The 19,591-nt window shown below is 39.9% G+C and overlaps 1 protein-coding gene across 1 annotated transcript; it reads left to right on the plus strand.

Annotated features, from left to right (window-relative positions):
- Positions 1 to 885: 885 nt before the first annotated feature.
- On the plus strand, positions 886 to 7,992 carry LOC142629580 (uncharacterized). The gene has a single exon (XM_075803591.1). It carries the CDS (start codon positions 886 to 888, stop codon positions 7,990 to 7,992), a length of 7,107 nt encoding a protein of 2,368 aa, XP_075659706.1.
- The last annotated feature ends 11,599 nt before the right edge of the window (positions 7,993 to 19,591 follow it).

Genomic DNA, 19,591 nt, shown 5'->3' on the forward strand with positions numbered 1-19,591 from the left:
ACCTTTAGAGCCTACCTTATCCTTTAAGAATGGACTTAGAACCATGGTTAGGGTACCTGCCGTCACGTGGGTGCATTGTTGCGCAGCAGAAAATGTGAAGCTCCAGAAGTTCATCTACATTCTCTGTTCTTCGGCACAGCTTGTCTTCTCAGAGTTTTACATTAAATGATTTCTCCACGGTTGTTTGGATCACATTTGGTATTCTGCACATGGTTCTACTTTTTTCGGAATTTCGCTAAGATGGATGCTCTCAGTTTGATGGTGTACTCGATAAGTTTTTATCTTGGATGCATTCGGATCATCTTGGGGCTCCCCTGAACAAATGACTTCGATTTAAAAAGCAAACGCCAAGTGGGTGCAAGTAATTCAAGTTAAATTTGGATGAACCATGCTTCACGCCATGGTTAAGAGTTTGCCTTTTCAACGTTTTACTAAAATACACATATATATGGTTTGGTATTATTTTTGGATGAATGATAAGGCAAATCCTTAGCTAAACATTCCTTTTAAAAAAAAATATTTTTCAAAACCACTCATCATTTGGCCTAAATATCTTGCATCCACAACCAAGTCAAATGCGTTTGTCATTTCGGTCTTGGCCCTTTGATTGAACATTCCCACGTGCATGGGTACGTCCATATTATACATGAATGATATGGATGTATTTATGACCTTTGGAAATGTCTTCTTATGAGCCAAGACTTCCTTGTCGCTTTAAGACAAAAGTCCAAATTTAATTCGGGTCATTCTTTCAGGGGTCAATACTAAATCTTCAGTAAAGCTTGGAAATTTGGGATCAGTTGTTGGTGAGTTAGTGAAGAGGTTTGGCAATAGTGGAAGCAAGGTTCTTTGTTCGGGTTGGTGGTCTTTTTGCATTTGTTAGATATGGCAGAAGAGGGTAATGCTTCAGTAACTCTGACGGATATTCAGAAGATGTTGGCAAATTTGCTGGTACGAGTTGAGAACATGGAGACAACAGTGAATGAAAATGCACAGCTCCCTCCTAACGATCCACAACCTGCGCCTCAACCCCCACCATATGTTCCTGTACCCCCACCTGAGCATGTGCAACAAGCACCTCCTGATGCCATGCCTTTCGTTTTGGCCCCACAAGTGAATCAAGGAGTCCCCATTCAGCCCGTTGCTTTTGATCATAATGTTGCTATCCCGAGTCCTATGGCTTCGTCTCCTGTAGTTGACTCTAAGTTCACTGAACATGATGCGAGATTTGTGAAACTTGAAGGGTATTTGAAGAAGTTTAGAGGAATGGATGATTTCTTATTTGACGTGGAAGACTCTGGGTCAGAGATTGCAACTAAGTTGCCGCCTAAGTTTAAGATGCCTGACATGGAGAAATATAATGGGATAGGTTCTCCAAAGATTCATTTAAGGCTATACCGAAGTTTGATGAGTTCCAAACAGTTGGATGAACAGTTGCTTGTTAAGCTTTTTCCTCTTTCTTTGACTGGGGCTGCCCAACGGTGGTATTATTCTATTAGTCCATCTAGGTTGAGAACGTGGGATGATTTGATGCATGAGTTTCTCTCACAGTACTCTTTTAACAATGATGTTGACTTGTCACGAAGAGAATTGGAGACCACAAAACAAGAGGATGGGGAAACTGTTAGTGCCTATATTAGCCGGTGGAGAGCTAAGGTAGCTCAGATGGTTGATAGACCTAAAGAGCAGGAACAGATTCAGATGATTTTACGGAACTTGAGACCCCAGTTTGCCAGGCAAATGGTTGGGAATAGCTATCCTGATTTTCGGGCTTTAGTCCAAGCTGGTATTGATGTTGAGGAGGGATTTTCTAGGGGACTATGGTCAGAGTCTACTTTGAATGATCAGAAAGGGAAAAGACAGGCAAGTGGTTTTGCTAGGCAACCCGAGGTTAATGTTGTTGAGACTCAGCAGTGGGGGCCTACTAGCCCAGCCTACTCACACCCAAAGGGGCACCGGTCTGCTCATTATAGGCCTAATCAATCCGCCTATCACCCGCCTACACCTACCCAATATAGTCATGTTCATCCTCAATACCCCCAACCTGCCTTTTGGTATCCTCGAACCACCCAACCACATGTCCATGCCATTCAGACTCCACCACCTTTTAATTCACGACCTCCACAGGATAGAGCACCACGTGTATTTACAAACTTAGGGATGTCTCTCACTTGTGCTTTTGAAAAGCTTTTGGCTGCCAGAAAAATCACACCGCTACCTCCTAAACAGTTGCCAAATCCTCTGCCTCCAAACTTCAGGCTCAACCAATATTGTTCTTACCACCAATCCGCTGGGCATCTTACTGATGATTGCTTTACTCTTCGCAATGCAATTGAAGATTTGTTGAGGAAGAGAATCATTGTCCTTGAGCCACCCCCTAATGTGACCACCAACCCTTTACCTTCACATATAGCTACACCACCTCCAGCCAACCTTAACCTCATCGACCTAGATGACCCACTTGAATCCTCCATCCACATGATGTCATGGGACACACAGAAACCTAGACCTATAACCCTCATACCAAACACATTGTCATCCCAACCTCCCCAACTACCCTTTGACCATGTCATGCACAGCTCCCTTGATGTTGAGCCTTATTTCCTCTCTCCTGAGTATACACAAGGTACACCTTTTGTCCTCACCCCTAGCCCTACTAAGTCAGGTCCTTTCCTCTTATCTTCAGGTGTGAACAACTTTTTGCATGTTGACAAGTATGGATCTATGGAAAGCACAAACTTTTGGGACGTTGGCTTGGTAACTCGTAGTGGTCGGGTAGTGCATCCATCAAATTTGTCGAATGATAAAGAAAAGACTCATGCAGAGATTATAGAGGAGGATAATGAGGTTATTAAGCAGTTGAAGAGGACACAATCTAATGTGTCAGTTTGGGGACTTTTAGCTTCATCTACTGCCCATCGGGATGCTTTGGTAAAAGCTTTGACTCAGATTCCTGTGCCTACATCTGCCTCTCCTGATGAGGTTGTTCACTTGCTTACAGCTGACCGGTCCACAGTTTTATCATTCTCAGATGCTGACCTTACTCCTGAAGGCCTGAACCATAATCGGCCTTTGATGATTGTTGTTAGTTGTGCATCTAGGCGAATCCCCTCAGTGCTTGTTGATAATGGGTCAGCTTTGAACGTCTGTCCACTAGTTACTGCAGTTGCCCTTGGATTTGGGAAAGCTGATTTCGGTGAATCTTCCCAAGTGGTCAGAGCTTATGATAACACAAGCAGAAAGGTTGTTGGGACTCTTGAGCTAGGAATACAGCTGGGACCTGTCACATTCCCAACTCTTTTCCAAATTTTAGAGGTTCGGCCTTCCTTTAACCTTCTTTTAGGGCGACCTTTCATTCATGCATGGAATGTTCTTCCGTCATCCCTCCACCAGAAGTTGAGATATAGGCATGGGAAGGATATCATCACTATAGATGCTGTTCCAGATCCCTTCCCACTTGATGAGCCAATATTGGAGATTAAGCATAGTGACTCTGATCTTATGTTGAGTGGCTTCCATTTCGAGCAAGTGCAGACTATTGAGCTATCTAATCCTATGAGGGACTACTTGCCTTTGCCGTTCAATTTGCATAGTAATTTGGTCATATCAGAGATTATGCGGGATATGCGATTCATGCCTGGTTTTGGATTGGGTAGACGCCAACAGGGAGTGTCAAAGTTTGTTGAGGATATTGAGCCAAATCCTGTTTTTGGCCTAGGTTATGTTCCAAAAGAGGAAGATTGGGCTAGGGTGAGTGCCATACATCGAGGTCGAATCCTTGCAAGGCATTTGGGCATACCTTTTGATTATCCGATGGCTCCAATTCGAGGCTTTCTCATGGACTATTTTACTAAGTCAAAAACCCATCTAGCACACTCTCCGCCATCTCAAGTTTGGGTTGATGAGATCACTGGAGAGATTGTACCTGGTTTTGAGACTTTATTTGGAAAGCTACACGTATCTGATGTTGGAGGTAGTGATACATTGGCTTTTGAGCTTGGTTCCACTAACCACATCGGAAGTTCTTCACGAGTTCTCGTTGCTCAGAAGTCCTCAGTCACTGCTCATATGTCTCGGTGCTCTAGTAGTAGCAGTATTTTATCTTTGCACTTCCCTGATTTTGTTACTGATGAATCTGAGTTTATGGATGGGGCCTTTGCTATTGATGACTACCAATGTGAGGTGGATGATATGACTCTAGGACCTTTGGTTTCAGAAAAAGAGAAGGACATCACTTTGGATTTGATGATGATTTCTTCAGGGGAGCTTGAGGCCTGTGATTTTGGTCATGATTTGGTGCATGAAGCTCAAGGTGTCGTAGCTGAGGAGAATGCCTTGGAGTCCTTTGAACCTTTCCCTGTTTTGACGTCTAATGATTCTGTACTTGACACCAATGTTGGTAGAGATGCTTTTGCTACATGTGTTAAGTCTGTTGTGGCTTCTGAGCCCATCTCGAATGCTGAGTCAGTTGCTTTTGATGTATCAGTTTCTCAAGTTAATGAAATGAATGTTTCAGAGTACTCGTTTGTGTGTTGTGATAATGTGCTTTTAAATCCTAACACGTGTATGGACCAACCGGGTATTTTTGTTTGCAACTTGGATGAGTCAGATTCTTTAGATTCAGATGATGAGTCGATGTTAGACCAACCACCTCATGAACTTACTCGTACTATAGAATCCCATGAAAATCGAGCAAAACCCATCATGGAGGACACTGAGACAATTGACTTAGGGACAAAAGAGCAATCTAAAGAAATCCAAATAGGGACTTCCTTGTCCCAAAGTGAAAGATCTGAATTAATTGAGCTGTTGGAATCTTACTTGGACGTTTTTGCTTGGTCCTATGAGGACATGCCTGGACTAGATCCAAATATTGTTCAACATCACCTCCCCTTACTCCCTAATGCTAAACCAATCAAACAAAAGCTAAGGAGAATGAATTCAAAATGGAGTGTGCAAGTTAAAGAGGAAATTGAGAAGCAAGTAAAAGCGGGCTTCCTAAGAGTGATAGAATACTCAGATTGGTTGGCCAACATCGTACCGGTTGCTAAGAAGGATGGAAGGGTTCGAATGTGTGTTGATTATCAAGACTTAAATAAGGCTAGTCCAAAAGATGACTTCCCTCTGCCACATATAGACATGTTGGTCGATGCTACAGCTGGGCATGCCTTATTCTCATTCATGGACGGTTTTTCAGGATATAATCAAATTTTGATGGCACCAGAAGATATGGAGAAAACAGCATTTATTACTGAATGGGGTGTTTATTGTTATCAGGTTATGCCTTTTGGTTTGAGGAATGCGGGTGCTACTTATCAAAGAGCAGCTACCACCATTCTCCATGATATGATGCATAAGGAGGTTGAGGTTTATGTTGATGATATGATTGTGAAGTCTAAGGAGAGAAGTGAACATTGTTCTAATTTGAGGAAGTTTTTTGAAAGGATTCGCAAATACAAATTGAGACTAAATCCGAAGAAATGTGCTTTTGGTGTGACTTCTGGCCGCCTATTGGGTTTCGTTGTTAGCCAAAAAGGTATAGAAGTAGATCCTACAAAAGCCAAGGCTATCTTGGACATGTCCCCTCCACGCACTGAGAAGGAGGTTAGGGGTTTCTTAGGCCGTTTGCAATATATCAGCCGTTTTATTTGTCAATTGACTGATGTTTGTGAACCCATCTTCAAGCTTTTAAGGAAGAGCCAACCAAAAGTTTGGAATGAACCATGTCAAGCTGCCTTTGAGAAGATAAAGGAATATTTGCAATCACCTCCGGTTTTAACTCCTCCTATTCCTGGACGCCCATTGTTGCTATACTTGTCAGTATCTGATGTTGCTTTAGGCTCTATGTTGGCCCAGTACGATGACCATGGTAAAGAAAGAGCGATCTACTATTTGAGTAAGAAAATGCTTGATTATGAATTGAAGTACACTGCTATCGAAAAGACTTGCCTAGCATTGGTTTGGGTTACTGAGAAGCTTAAGCATTATGTGTCAATTTACTCAGTTTGGCTAATTTCCCGCATGGATCCAATCAAATACTTGTTCGAAAAACCAGCATTGGTGGGGAAGATGTCACGATGGTCATTCTTGATAGCACCTTATGACATTAAATTTGTGGTCCAAAAGTCAGTTAAAGGTCAAGTTATTGCAGACCACCTCTCTGCTCATCCAATATTAGACAAGCAAGTTGTTGCTGATGAATTTCCGGATGAGGACATCGTCATGGTAGAAGAAGGGTCTTCAACGTGGAAGATGTATTTTGATGGTGCCTCAAATAGTTCAGGACACGGGATCGGTACTTTGTTGATCTCCCCAGATGGTGATGTCATCCCGAGGGCCATTAGACTTATCTTTCCAACCAATTGGCCAGTGACTAATAATGTTTCAGAGTATGAGGCATGCATTATGGGGTTGGAGACTGCAATAGAGTTGGGGATTAAGAGACTTGCGGTCTTTGGTGATTCTAACTTGGTGTTACAGCAAATCCAAGGTAAATGGAAAACTAGAGATCCAAAGTTGAGGCCATATCATGCTTACTTAGAGCTTTTAGTTGGAAAGTTTGAAAATATCACTTATCGTCATCTTCCTCGGGATGAGAACCATCTAGTTGATTCTTTGGCTTCTCTTGCTTCCATGTTGCATATTCCTAAAGGTGCAGTTATCCGCCCTTTTCTAGTTGAAAAAAGGACAGAACCCGCATACTTGCGCATCATGGAAATAATGGAACTATCCTCAGATGATAAACCATGGTACACTGACATTTATCAATTTTTGAGAAACAGTGAATATCCCGAGTGTGCTACAAAGAAGGATAAACGTACTTTGCGTCAGCTGGCCTCTAGATTTGTAATATGTGGGGACACTTTGTACAGGAAATCAACTGAGGGCATTTTGTTGTTGTGCTTAGATGAATTGTCTGCAAAAAAGGTGATAAATGAGGTGCATGGCGGGCAGTGTGGACCTCATATGAGTGGACATATGTTGGCAAGAAAGATAATGAGACTTGGCTATTTCTGGTTGACAATGGAAACAGATTGCTGTAAACATGTTAGAGGGTGTCATGAGTGCCAAATCCATGGGAATCTCAATCACATACCACCTTCTGAACTTCATTACTTGACTACACCTTGGCCTTTCTCAGTGTGGGGCATTGACATAATTGGGAAAATCACCCCTAAAGCATCAAATGGCCATGAATACATTCTAGTGGCAATTGATTACTTCACGAAATGGGTTGAAGCCGCATCTTACGCCAAGTTGACATCCGTAGAAGTTTCCAAGTTTATCAAGTTGAACATTATTTGTAGGTATGGGGTGCCACATGAGTTGATATCTGATCGAGGCTCTCATTTCAAGAAAGAGGTTTTGACCCTCTTGACAAAATACAACATCCAACATCACAGGTCATCACCTTACAGACCCCAAACCAATGGAGCCGTGGAAGCAGCAAACAAGAACATGGTGAAGATATTAGAGAAGATGATTGAGTCACATCGTGATTGGTCAGAAAAATTACCATTCGCGTTGTGGGCCTATCGAACATCTTTTAGGACAGCAACTGGAGCCACACCTTTCTCTCTAGTATATGGTATGGAGGCGGTATTGCTAGTTGAGATTGAAGTTCCTTCATTGAGAGTGTCATTAGAGCACCATGTATCAGAGGAAGATTGGATTAGATCCAGATTTGATGAACTGAATCTAATGGATGAGAAAAGGCTTCAAGCCGTAAATCACATGCAAGCTTATCAAAGGAAAATGGCTAGAGCATTCAGCAAAAGGGTGAAATCTCGTGGACTAAAAAAAGGGGATATGGTTGTAAAGATGATTAAATTCTTAGTGAAAGACCCAAGAGGCAAGTTTAGGCCTAATTGGAGTGGTCCGTTTATCATTAGAGAGCTATCCCCCGAAGGTGCGGCTTGGCTAATGGACTTAGATGGGAATCAATTCTTTGAGCCAACTAATCTTGACCAGCTTAAAAGATATCATGTTTGAAGTAATGACCAAATGATGGATGGTCTTCATTACTTAAGCCTATTCTTACATACCTAGCCTCATTGATCTTATGCTATTAACTCTGTTGTTACGATACCCACTTCCCCCTTGTTCACCTTGGGTAGGGCCTTCAAAGTGCGACATCTCTTGGAATTACTTTTTGGAGTCTATGGTAGAAAATTCATCCCAAAAAAAAAAAAAAAAAAAAAAGAAAAAGAAAAAGAAAGTCATTTATTCCTCTGGAACTACGTCAGACCTGATTCCACTGGATACGTAGGCAACCTATTTAAAAGTAGGTTCGGTCTCATTTGTCATTAATCCCCAACTTTGCTCACGTGTTCATTTTCTCATATCACCATCCCTTTCCCCCACTTGCTTATCATCAAACCTCACCGTTGGTTCATGATTATCTTGCCATCAACCAATTGTTGTCATTTTGTCACACTTGACCTTGTCCTATTCCTTGAGATGCCCACACTAGGGGCATGGGTGTGTTATTGGATTTAGTTTCCTTTGTTTCTTTCACATTTGTCTGCATATGGCACCGCAACCCACAGGTCCACCCTAAGGTCATGGTCATTATTTCAAACTTTTTATCTTCTAGCAACATATTGGCTTAGAATTAATAACTTTGGAGTTTGGTGCCTCAAATCTCACATTCAGTTTTGAATCAGTGTTATAGAGACCCATCATTCAAGTGACTTTCCAAAGTTTGAACACTAGGAGCCTAGACGTTCTCTTGGTTTGCGGTAATCGATTTGAGTTTCTTGCGACAAAAGCCTTTCATCCTAGGGGCATGGAAACCCCTTTATTTTGGATTTAATCAAGCTTAAGAAATGGCTGGAGGAGGGCACTGTTGAGTTTTGGTGGTAGGGTTTGACTCCATTGGTGAATATTTTGAACTAGAGGCATGGACATTTATCAATATCCATCTATGGTCTAAGGCGAAATGACATACAAATTTGGCTTGGCTTTTCAAAAAAAAAAAAAAAACTCAAGATGATCTGATGTGCTCCAAAAACTTTCTTTTTCTTGCCTTCACTTACCTTGCTTCTAAATATACACATGCACACATACACATACACATACACTATCACTATCACTTTTATTTTTTCTGTCAAGCCCGGCATCAATCCACCCGGCACATGGGCATCTTTCCATCCCATGTTTTACTTTTTTGTCAAGCCCGGCATCTTTCCACCCGGCACATGGGCATCTTTCCACCCCATGTTTTACTTTTTTGTCAAGCCCGGCATCATTCCACCCGGCACATGGGCATCTTTCCACCCCATGTTTTACTTTTTTGTCAAGCCCGGCATCATTCCACCCGGCACATGGGCATCTTTCCACCCCATGTTTTACTTTTTCTGTCAAGCCCGGCATCTTTCCACCCGGCACATGGGCATCTTTCCACCCCATGTTTTATTTTTTTGTCAAGCCCGGTATCTTTCCACCCGGCACATGGGCATCTTTCCACCCCATGTTTTACTTTTCTGTCAAGCCCGGCATCTTTCCACCCGGCACATGGACATCTTTCCACCCCATGTTTTATTTTTTTGTCAAGCCCGGTATCTTTCCACCCGGCACATGGGCATCTTTCCACCCCATGTTTTACTTTTCTGTCAAGCCCGGCATCATTCCACCCGGCACATGGGCATCATTCCACCCGGCACATGGGCATCTTTCCACCCCATGTTTTACTTTTTTGTCAAGCCCGGCATCTTTCCACCCGGCACATGGGCATCTTTCCACCCCATGTTTTATTTTTTTGTCAAGCCCGGCATCTTTCCACCCGGCACATGGGCATCTTTCCATCCCATGTTTTATTTTTTTGTCAAGCCCGGTATCTTTCCACCCGGCACATGGGCATCTTTCCACCCCATGTTTTACTTTTCTGTCAAGCCCGGCATCATTCCACCCGGCACATGGGCATCTTTCCACCCCATGTTTTATTTTGTGTCCAGCCCGGCATCATTCCACCCGGCACATGGGCATCTTTCCACCCCATGTTTTACTTTTTCTGTCAAGCCCGGCATCTTTCCACCCGGCACATGGGCATCTTTCCACCCCATGTTTTATTTTTTTGTCAAGCCCGGTATCTTTCCACCCGGCACATGGGCATCTTTCCACCCCATGTTTTACTTTTCTGTCAAGCCCGGCATCATTCCACCCGGCACATGGGCATCTTTCCACCCCATGTTTTACTTTTTTGTCAAGCCTGGCATCTTTCCACCCGGCACATGGGCATCTTTCCACCCCATGTTTTATTTTTTTGTCAAGCCCGGCATCTTTCCACCCGGCACATGGGCATCTTTCCACCCCATGTTTTATTTTTTTGTCAAGCCCGGCATCTTTCCACCCGGCACATGGGCATCTTTCCATCCCATGTTTTATTTTTTTGTCAAGCCCGGTATCTTTCCACCCGGCACATGGGCATCTTTCCACCCCATGTTTTACTTTTTCTGTCAAGCCCGGCATCATTCCACCCGGCACATGGGCATCTTTCCACCCCATGTTTTACTTTTTTGTCAAGCCCGGTATCTTTTCACCCGGCACATGGGCATCTTTCCACCCCATGTCTTACTTTTTCTATCAAGCCCGGCATCTTTCCACCCGGCACATGGGCATCTTTCCACCCCATGTTTTATTTTTTTGTCAAGCCCGGTATCTTTCCACCCGGCACATGGGCATCTTTCCACCCCATGTTTTACTTTTCTGTCAAGCCCGGCATCATTCCACCCGGCACATGGGCATCTTTCCACCCCATGTTTTACTTTTTTGTCAAGCCCGGCATCTTTCCACCCGGCACATGGGCATCTTTCCACCCCATGTTTTATTTTTTTGTCAAGCCCGGCATCTTTCCACCCGGCACATGGGCATCTTTCCATCCCATGTTTTATTTTTTTGTCAAGCCCGGTATCTTTCCACCCGGCACATGGGCATCTTTCCACCCCATGTTTTACTTTTCTGTCAAGCCCGGCATCATTCCACCCGGCACATGGGCATCTTTCCACCCCATGTTTTACTTTTTTGTCAAGCCCGGCATCATTCCACCCGGCACATGGGCATCTTTCCACCCCATGTTTTACTTTTTCTGTCAAGCCCGGCATCTTTCCACCCGGCACATGGGCATCTTTCCACCCCATGTTTTATTTTTTTGTCAAGCCCGGTATCTTTCCACCCGGCACATGGGCATCTTTCCACCCCATGTTTTACTTTTCTGTCAAGCCCGGCATCATTCCACCCGGCACATGGGCATCTTTCCACCCCATGTTTTACTTTTTTGTCAAGCCCGGTATCTTTCCACCCGGCACATGGGCATCTTTCCACCCCATGTTTTATTTTTTTGTCAAGCCCGGCATCTTTCCACCCGGCACATGGGCATCTTTCCACCCCATGTTTTACTTTTTTTGTCAAGCCCGGCATCATTCCACCCGGCACATGGGCATCTTTCCACCCCATGTTTTACTTTTTCTGTCAAGCCTGGCATCATTCCACCCGGCACATGGGCATCTTTCTACCCCATGTTTTACTTTTTTGTCAAGCCCGGCATCTTTCCACCCGGCACATGGGCATCTTTCCACCCTTTGTTTGTGATTTATCTATTTATTTTTTTCAAAGCTCTATACCAATGTTTGCATATTTTTCATGGAATCACGTCGTTTCTTTCCTATCACATTGCATGTTTATATTATTGACATGACACCACCTGCATGTTTATTTTGTGCTTATGGCTTTTCGTAAGGCTTGCATGGCTCAGTGTATTAAAAAAAAAAAACATATAATAAATAAAAACTCTTTTATCTTCTATGACATTTAACATACTGTTATGTATATTTCGTTTCTTGTGTTCTAAATTTCGTTGTTTTAGCCATGCAAGCTAGCCGGCGAGAACGCATGCTCAGTGACCCGGTGGCAAATGATTGTGCATTATAATAAGAACGAAATTGGTTGCCTTCTTTCACTTCGACGTTCACTCATTCTTTTGCTCATGCACACATGCGTTCACTCACTCACGATCTCCGTCGAAGAGGGGCATATTTGTAGACACCCTATTTCGTTCCTCAATTATAATGCATATCTTTGCGCATGCGTCTCCCCAATGATGAACTGATTAAATAGTATGTATAACTCCTTAATCTCTCTCTTATTTGGCACATCTTTATTTTATTTTTTTTAAACTTTTTTTAACTCTTATATTTGTTTATTCTTAGTTTTAACTTTCAATTCTTTATTTTAAGTGCATTTGAACCAAGCTTTTTTATTTTATTTTAATTCATGCATGTCTCTCTCTTTTTCCTTTTTTTTCACAAAATCCATAATTTTTGAAAGTTATATAAAAAAAATCAAGTTTTGTGTCTCAACCTCCCCCTCTGTTGATTTTACGTTAAAACCATTACATTTTATTTCAAAATATATTGGTATAAACCTAGCTTTAGGGGGAAAAAGAAAAGGACAAAAAACACAACAAAATGGTGGGAGGGTACACAGGACAGACACCTCCCACATAGGTCCGGATACCCTCCTCTGGAATTTTTTTTGTCCTGGCTGTCATACCACTGTTCCGGTGAGAGCAGGTGGTGGATTTTGAAATTTTGAAAAAAAAAAAGAGAGGAGCAGAGGATATAAGGCCGGAAAAAAGAAAAGGAAAAAAAAAAAAAAGGGGAGAGGGATCAGAGAGTAAAAAAAAGATAGAGAGGAAAACAAGGAGACCTGGGTTTTCCACCGGATTCTAAAAAGAGGATAGACCCTTTTTTTTTTTCTCTGGATTTTCAAAAACTCATTTTCATCACACCTCTTTGATTCTAATCTTCAAAAAAAAAAAAAAGAGAAGCTTTCAAAAAACACAAAAAAAATTGAGAGATTGAGATTTCTTAAGGGAAAATCCGGTCCTGAGGGGGGACAAATTCCATTGTACACGATTTTTTTTCAGCACCTCTCCGTCAACCGTCGCCGGTGGAGCGTCGCGTGGTGGAGGGACCATCCATCAAAGAACGCCGTTGTCGCCGCCGTTCATCTCAATGAAGTTACCATCAAACCCATCCAAGGGTGTTGGGTATGTTTTCAACCTCCCCACTCTTTATACTTGCGTTTCAGCTATTTGAATCTTGCTTGCTTTGCTTTGCTGGGTATTTTCTTTTCTGTCTGAATGTCAAAGCTTGAAACTTGATTGTTTTGTGAACAAAGAGAAAGGTTTGGTTGTAATAAAAGAAAGCTAAAATGGGAAGGTGGGGTTAAATCATGTAAGCATGTGGTTTAAAAAAGGTGGACCTTTTATTGAAAGTTTGTGATGGAGACTTGTCTTTTTCTTTTCTTTTCTTCTACACCGTAGCTAGCCTTTTCTTTTCTTTTTTTTTACACCATAGCTAGTCTAACCCATGTTCTTCCTAGCAATCCCCACTATTTCGGTTTCTACAAACAAAATATAAAAAAATATACTTTTGTTTTACTTCAAGTCAAAAAACAAATGTTTGACTCCGGATCCCACAAACAAAAAACAAAAAAATGCATTTTTTTATCAAGTCCATGGTTTCGGTTTTCACAGGGAAAAAAGTAAGAATAAAACTTTTTTTTTTTTTTTTTTACTTCAAATCAAAGTCAAGTCACAAGCTAATTTGATTAAGCCCTCACTTTTTTTCTTTAAAAAGATTACAGTCCTTCTTGTCCCTCAAAATGAAATGTTCTCATATTACTCACATCATATTTTGGAAAAGTTTAAGCTTACACATGCTTCTTTTTTTTTAGTAGTTGTTATGTCAATTTCTTAACATGCTTGTTAATTTCTTGGTCGTCATTTTGTTTTGTTATTTATTTGCCGCCCTTTATTTTATCTATCGTTATCTTGTGTTATGATCTAGCTCTAGGCCACCATGCCATAAAATCAACTACTTGCTTGATTTGGTGTAATGAATTTGGTTAATAATATTGTGCCCATTGAACAATTAATTGAACATCAAATAGTCCTTACTTAATTAGTAGAGGCCGGTAGACATATCGGACGTGCGTGGGTGCCTCATACCTTCCCACGGCGTAATTTGACCCCCGAACTTGTCCTTGGTGGATGTAAACCACTTTCCTTATCCATTGAGTCAATCAAATAAAAAAAAAGGGTTTTTATTTCTTGTTTTGTTTTCCCGTGCAAAAAATAATAATAATAAAATAAGTGGCGACTCCTCAACTTTTTTTAGACTCATGATTTTCTTAGTAGTAAAAAAATACTCAAAAAAATCAAACTTTTCTTTTTCTTTAAAAAACATTTCCCGAGAAGCGTCACGTGGCCGTGTCCACATATGGATGAGCCAATAATTTTAGTACTTGTCAATTGCCCCCTTATTCCTACATTGATCTTTTGGACGACTATAAGAATATTAACGGTTTACACTTTCTTGCTTTGACGAGGACTTCTATTTTTGGATGCCATTTATGTCGCAATAAATGCGCCTTAACCTGCATGTCAGGACGTGGCCACGTGTCGTTCTCTTATTGGTTGGACATGCGGAGGTGGATTCTTAGTTTTCCTATGCTAATATTACGTGTTTCCTTAAAAAACCTTTCCATTTCCTTTTTCTTTTCATCTTCCTCAAGCTTCTGAGTACATCTTTGTCTCTGCATTTTTCTAGTGAGTTCTCTCTCCACACTCTCTTATTTCATAATTGATTATATTGCCATTAGGTTAGAGTCTCCCTCCGTTTACTTTTTCTTTGCTAGGCTAGGTGTTTTTCTTGAGTCTCATATGGCTAGCGTCCCTAGGTGGGTCTGTTTATGCCTCGTGACTGTGCCCTTAGGTCGGTGTTGCTTGAGTTTTTTACCCTTTGATTCGTCGTTCTCTAATTCAGTATCACTTAGTGGGTCAGATGGCCAAGGGTGCAAGGGTTAGGTCTAGCGAGCTTGATATGGGGTTGTCTGTGGACACAACGGAGGAGTCGCCACCTAGTTTTGCAATGACCTAGGAACCATGAATATAGCGTCCTTTCGAGGAAGCACTATTGATCTTACTACCAGAAATATGGGTTCGAAATTTAGGTACGTTCTTGGAAAGGTTTAGGCACCCAAGACCGCCCAACCCTAAGGTTGGCCTCCCATAATTCTGTCTTACGTCTTAAACTCAATAAAATCATGTTCAACACTTAAGTCCTTAACTCACACACACACAGTAGCATACATCTAAGCATACAACATGACATCATCATCCCAAAACACATACATATCCATCCATAAAGCATAAGAAACCAAACCACACATATACAACCCTAGCATTCATCTAACATTTGAAAACCCTATCATGTCATAAATAAGGTAGCAAATTAATCGTGGTAGCAAGTACAGGATTTATCAATTAAACACAAAATGCAACACAACAACACAGTACATGTTTATCAAACAAAACATAACAATAAATATGCATGTGAATGTGAATGTGAATGTATGACTTACCTTTACTCACCTTGCAACAACTCAACACCTATGGCATCATGCATAGGCATGTGAATGCATGTTCATGGTATCAAACTAAGAAACAAGAGATGAAACCCTAATCTAGCATATCAAAGGCAAATAAAAATAAAACATGTGAAATAGAGGCATTAAATACACATATTCATAAAAAGAAACTTAAACAGGAGCATGTGAGATAACAAAATAAAATGAGATGGAAGCAGAAGACTAAACTAAGGTTTCTGGGCAGCAGCCTGCGTACGCATATCGAAGGCTACGTATGCAGGAGGAGGCCCACGTACACATGCATAAGGAATGTGTGCACAGCTCTACTCAAAACCCTAACCCAGAAATAGCAAAACAAAAAAAAAAAAAATAGAGCACAAATAAAAACCCTAATTTTAACAACCAAACATGCTCAAGATATAAAGAAAACTATAAAACTAACTGTAGACACTTGATTTTGCACCCATAATTTAATTGTGGAAGATGACTAGAGTGACCATTCATATACCCAAAATTTAGAGTTGCATTACATGCATTAATTCATTCATTGCATATTATAAAAATGATCCTGAGGATCTAACGGTCGCGACAGTATGTTTGATTTCCAAATTAGACCGTAGTATTGAAAGATATCACATGATCAAGTTTGCACGGTCTGCATGCATTTTGTTTGGGTGGAATCGATCACGCATGATTAATTTAAATTAATTTTGATTGGTTAAACAATTAAAATTAATTAAATAATTTTGTGATTGGTTGTTAGTTTGTGTCAATAATAGACTTACTTGCATGAGAATAAAGTGGATAATCATATAACAAAGAAGTTGTGGATAATCAAGCCTTTTTGGAATATTTATCTACAAGATAATTGTCACTTTAAAGACCTAAATATTCAGAAAAATTGATTAATTTTTAGAATATGGATTAAAAATGCGTCTAAGTACAATTCCCGGCTCAAAAATCCTCAAAAAAGAGTCCAAATTAGACCAAAACTCAAACGCGGGCTCGACACCCAAAAGGGCCATTCGGCACTCCTAGAGTGCCAATCGGCACATGGCAAGTGCCAATCAGCCCAAATTTTTGGCCTAGCCCGAGGACTCCCTGATTGAGATAAAACCTATCTTTTTCGACTTTATAGAGATAAGGATGCATTCCAATTCGTATTTGATCTCATGGAAGCATCCTAACCTCTATAAATAAAGGAAATAAATCAGAATTAGTGGCTCTTCTCTTCTGACTTTTCAATTCCCCTTACATTAAAAACGTTCTAGAGGCTTTGCTTGAGGAACTTCTTTTTTGTAAGTAAAGTATTTAGGTTTCAAAGAGGTGAACAAACTTTTTTGAATTCTAGAATATTCTTTCATTAGAAGAGCATGCTCTTGCAAGAGGTATTCTGTTTTTCTTCTCTCTTTTCTTCTTCCATTAATTTTTTGTTATTTTTTGATGCATGAATATGTTTAGCATGTTTTATTGTGTCTTGTTCTTCATATATAATTATCATGCTCGGCTAGAAGTTTCTTTAACATGTTCTTGGATGATTGTTCGTTGTAATTCTTTTTCTTAAGTTTCAAAATCTGCTAATGACTATCAAAAATTATTTTAAAATTCAAAAACTTATCTGTATTTTTGGATCTGATTTTTTATAGACTCGAAACTAATCTATATTTACAAATCTGTTTTTTTTTTTTACAAAACTGATCTGTATTTTCAGATTTGATTTTTTTAAAAGACTCAAAACAAATCTATATTTTCATAGCTGATTTTTTTTACAAGACTCAAAATTGATCTATATTTTCAGATCAATTTTTTTTTTTTAGACTCAAAACTAATCTGTATTTTCATTAAACACAGATCTGATTTTTTTTAAAAGACTCAAATTGATCTGTATTTTTAGGTCTGATTTTTTTAAAGACTCAAAATTGATCTATGTTTTCACATCTGATTTTTTCTAACTCAAAATTGATTTGTATTTTCATTCAATATAGATCTGATTTTTTTTTTTTTTAGAAAAATGTTTTCCTTGTCACAAAATTGTAGATTTTGAAAAGAAAGGATTAAAAGTTAGGTTGAATTTTTTTTTTAATATGTGATGCATGCATAATAAATTTATCTCATGAATGTGAATCCTCTTTCAAAAAGTCCATTTTTTATGTTTTGTTTCTAAAAACAAATCTGATTTTTCTTTTACAATTTTTTTTTTTTTTTTTTTACTTTTTAAAACAGATATGGTTCTTTTTAACAAAATCTCTTCTTTTTTTTTTTTTTTTCTTTTTACAAACAACAGATCTGATTTTTCTTGATAAAATCACTTTTTTCTAACTATACACAAAAAAGATCTGGTTCTTTTTAACAAAATCTTTTTTTTTTTCCTTTTTACAAAATCAAATCTAATTTTTTTACAAACCCAGTCTTAGTTTTTTTAATTTTCAAAACAGACCTAATTTTCTTTTAAAGGAGGACATATTCATAAGGCAGATTTATTTAGATTAATTTTTGTCAAATATTTGTCATGTGCATTATAACATATCATTCAACATCTTTCAAAAAGGGTATATTGGTCATAAGAGTCTAGAAAACCAAACTCTATCTGGGAGGAATAGGCGCCTAACACGTTCCTATTCTGTAACCCCCGAGCTTAGGATTTTTGGATAGGTAGATTAGTGTTTTGTCCTTTAATTTTGGTAGATTGTAACTAGGACCAAAATTTTGTATTCTTTTGCATAGATTGTAACTTGGACCCAAAACCTTGTAAGGTTAATTTACTAAAATTGCATTTTTTTTTTCAATCAATGACATTCAAAGTATCCTAAATATGTATTTTGTATTTTATTTTTTTCTTATTTTTTGTATAAAAAATAAGTGGCGACTCTAGACAACTACCCCAAAAGAGAGGTGCCCTTACAAGCACCCAAATCTCTTTTTTGAGATGGCCCAAATTTCGTGGCCTCTCACAGTGGCTACTCCACTAGAGATGTCGAGGGCTAAGCTTCGTGTTAGACTTTAAGTGACCAACAGTATACCCTTGTCTTTTACATGATGTTGATGTTTGTTTGTTTGTTTATGTCTTGAGATGTTTGTATGATATTTTTTTGTTTGTGTTGCCATGTTGATGCTTAAAAACTTTCCCTAACTGTCATAGTGTGTGCCATTAAAACAACAAATATGTATGCACCCATCTCAACATATGGTGGTAGTAACCACAGATCACCGATCTTCATTAGATTCGGGTACCCAATGGTGAACTCACCAACTCATAGCCTAAAGTCACTGGATCATTTTTCGTTGACTATAAAGGATATACCATACCGTTTGGACCAACGTAATATTCATTACATTACAAGTTAGGAGGTGTAACATCCTATCTATAGGAAACAATAACACAACAAACCCACCCTACAATGTAGTGACTTAAAACCTACCCTTAAGCCGGTCCATGTTGTATGTGTTTGTTTGGTTGGTAGATTGATGTAGATGGGGACCTAGCTTTGATTGACCCAACCAAGCCTTTTCTTAGGGGAGAATTTGGTCAAGATCAAAGGGAAGGCTTCATAGAGAACCCAAGACCGACACTCAAGCTAGTAATTCCAGTTCCAAGTCCATCACACCCATCACGGTACTAAAGCCTATAAACATAGAAGACACTCCACTACTACAACATCACAATCTTGTATTCGAACTACATAACAATCCAAGCCATAAGAAGTCTGAAGATTCCATCCTATGGTGGAAGGGGAAGAACATCTGAACACTGAATAACCCATGAATACTCAAAAGATACTAAACACCATGGTAGCTAGTCAAATACAACTGAGGGAGGACATGAACCTTATGGTACAACAATTTCAGAACTTGAAAAATGGCCAAGAGAAGAACAAGATTGACCATAATTCCCCAACCATGGAGGGCGAGGAGAAGATCAACGAGAGGATAAACAAGGTGGAAGAGATGATCAGGAGAGCTTACAAGATGGAAGACCTCATGGACTACCGATCACTCTCACTTTTCCCTGATATAAGACTGCCTCCTAAGTTCAAGATGCCAACCTTGGACAAGTTCGACAGGACTAGCTGCCTAATATAGAGGTGGACGTGACAAGGAGAGACCTGGAGACCATGAAGCAAGAGCTGAATGAATCCTTCTCTAACTTCTTTACCAAGTG

Source organism: Castanea sativa, chromosome 1 (genome assembly GCF_040712315.1).
Source record: "Castanea sativa cultivar Marrone di Chiusa Pesio chromosome 1, ASM4071231v1".
In the NCBI taxonomy this organism is placed as follows: Eukaryota; Viridiplantae; Streptophyta; class Magnoliopsida; order Fagales; family Fagaceae; genus Castanea; species Castanea sativa.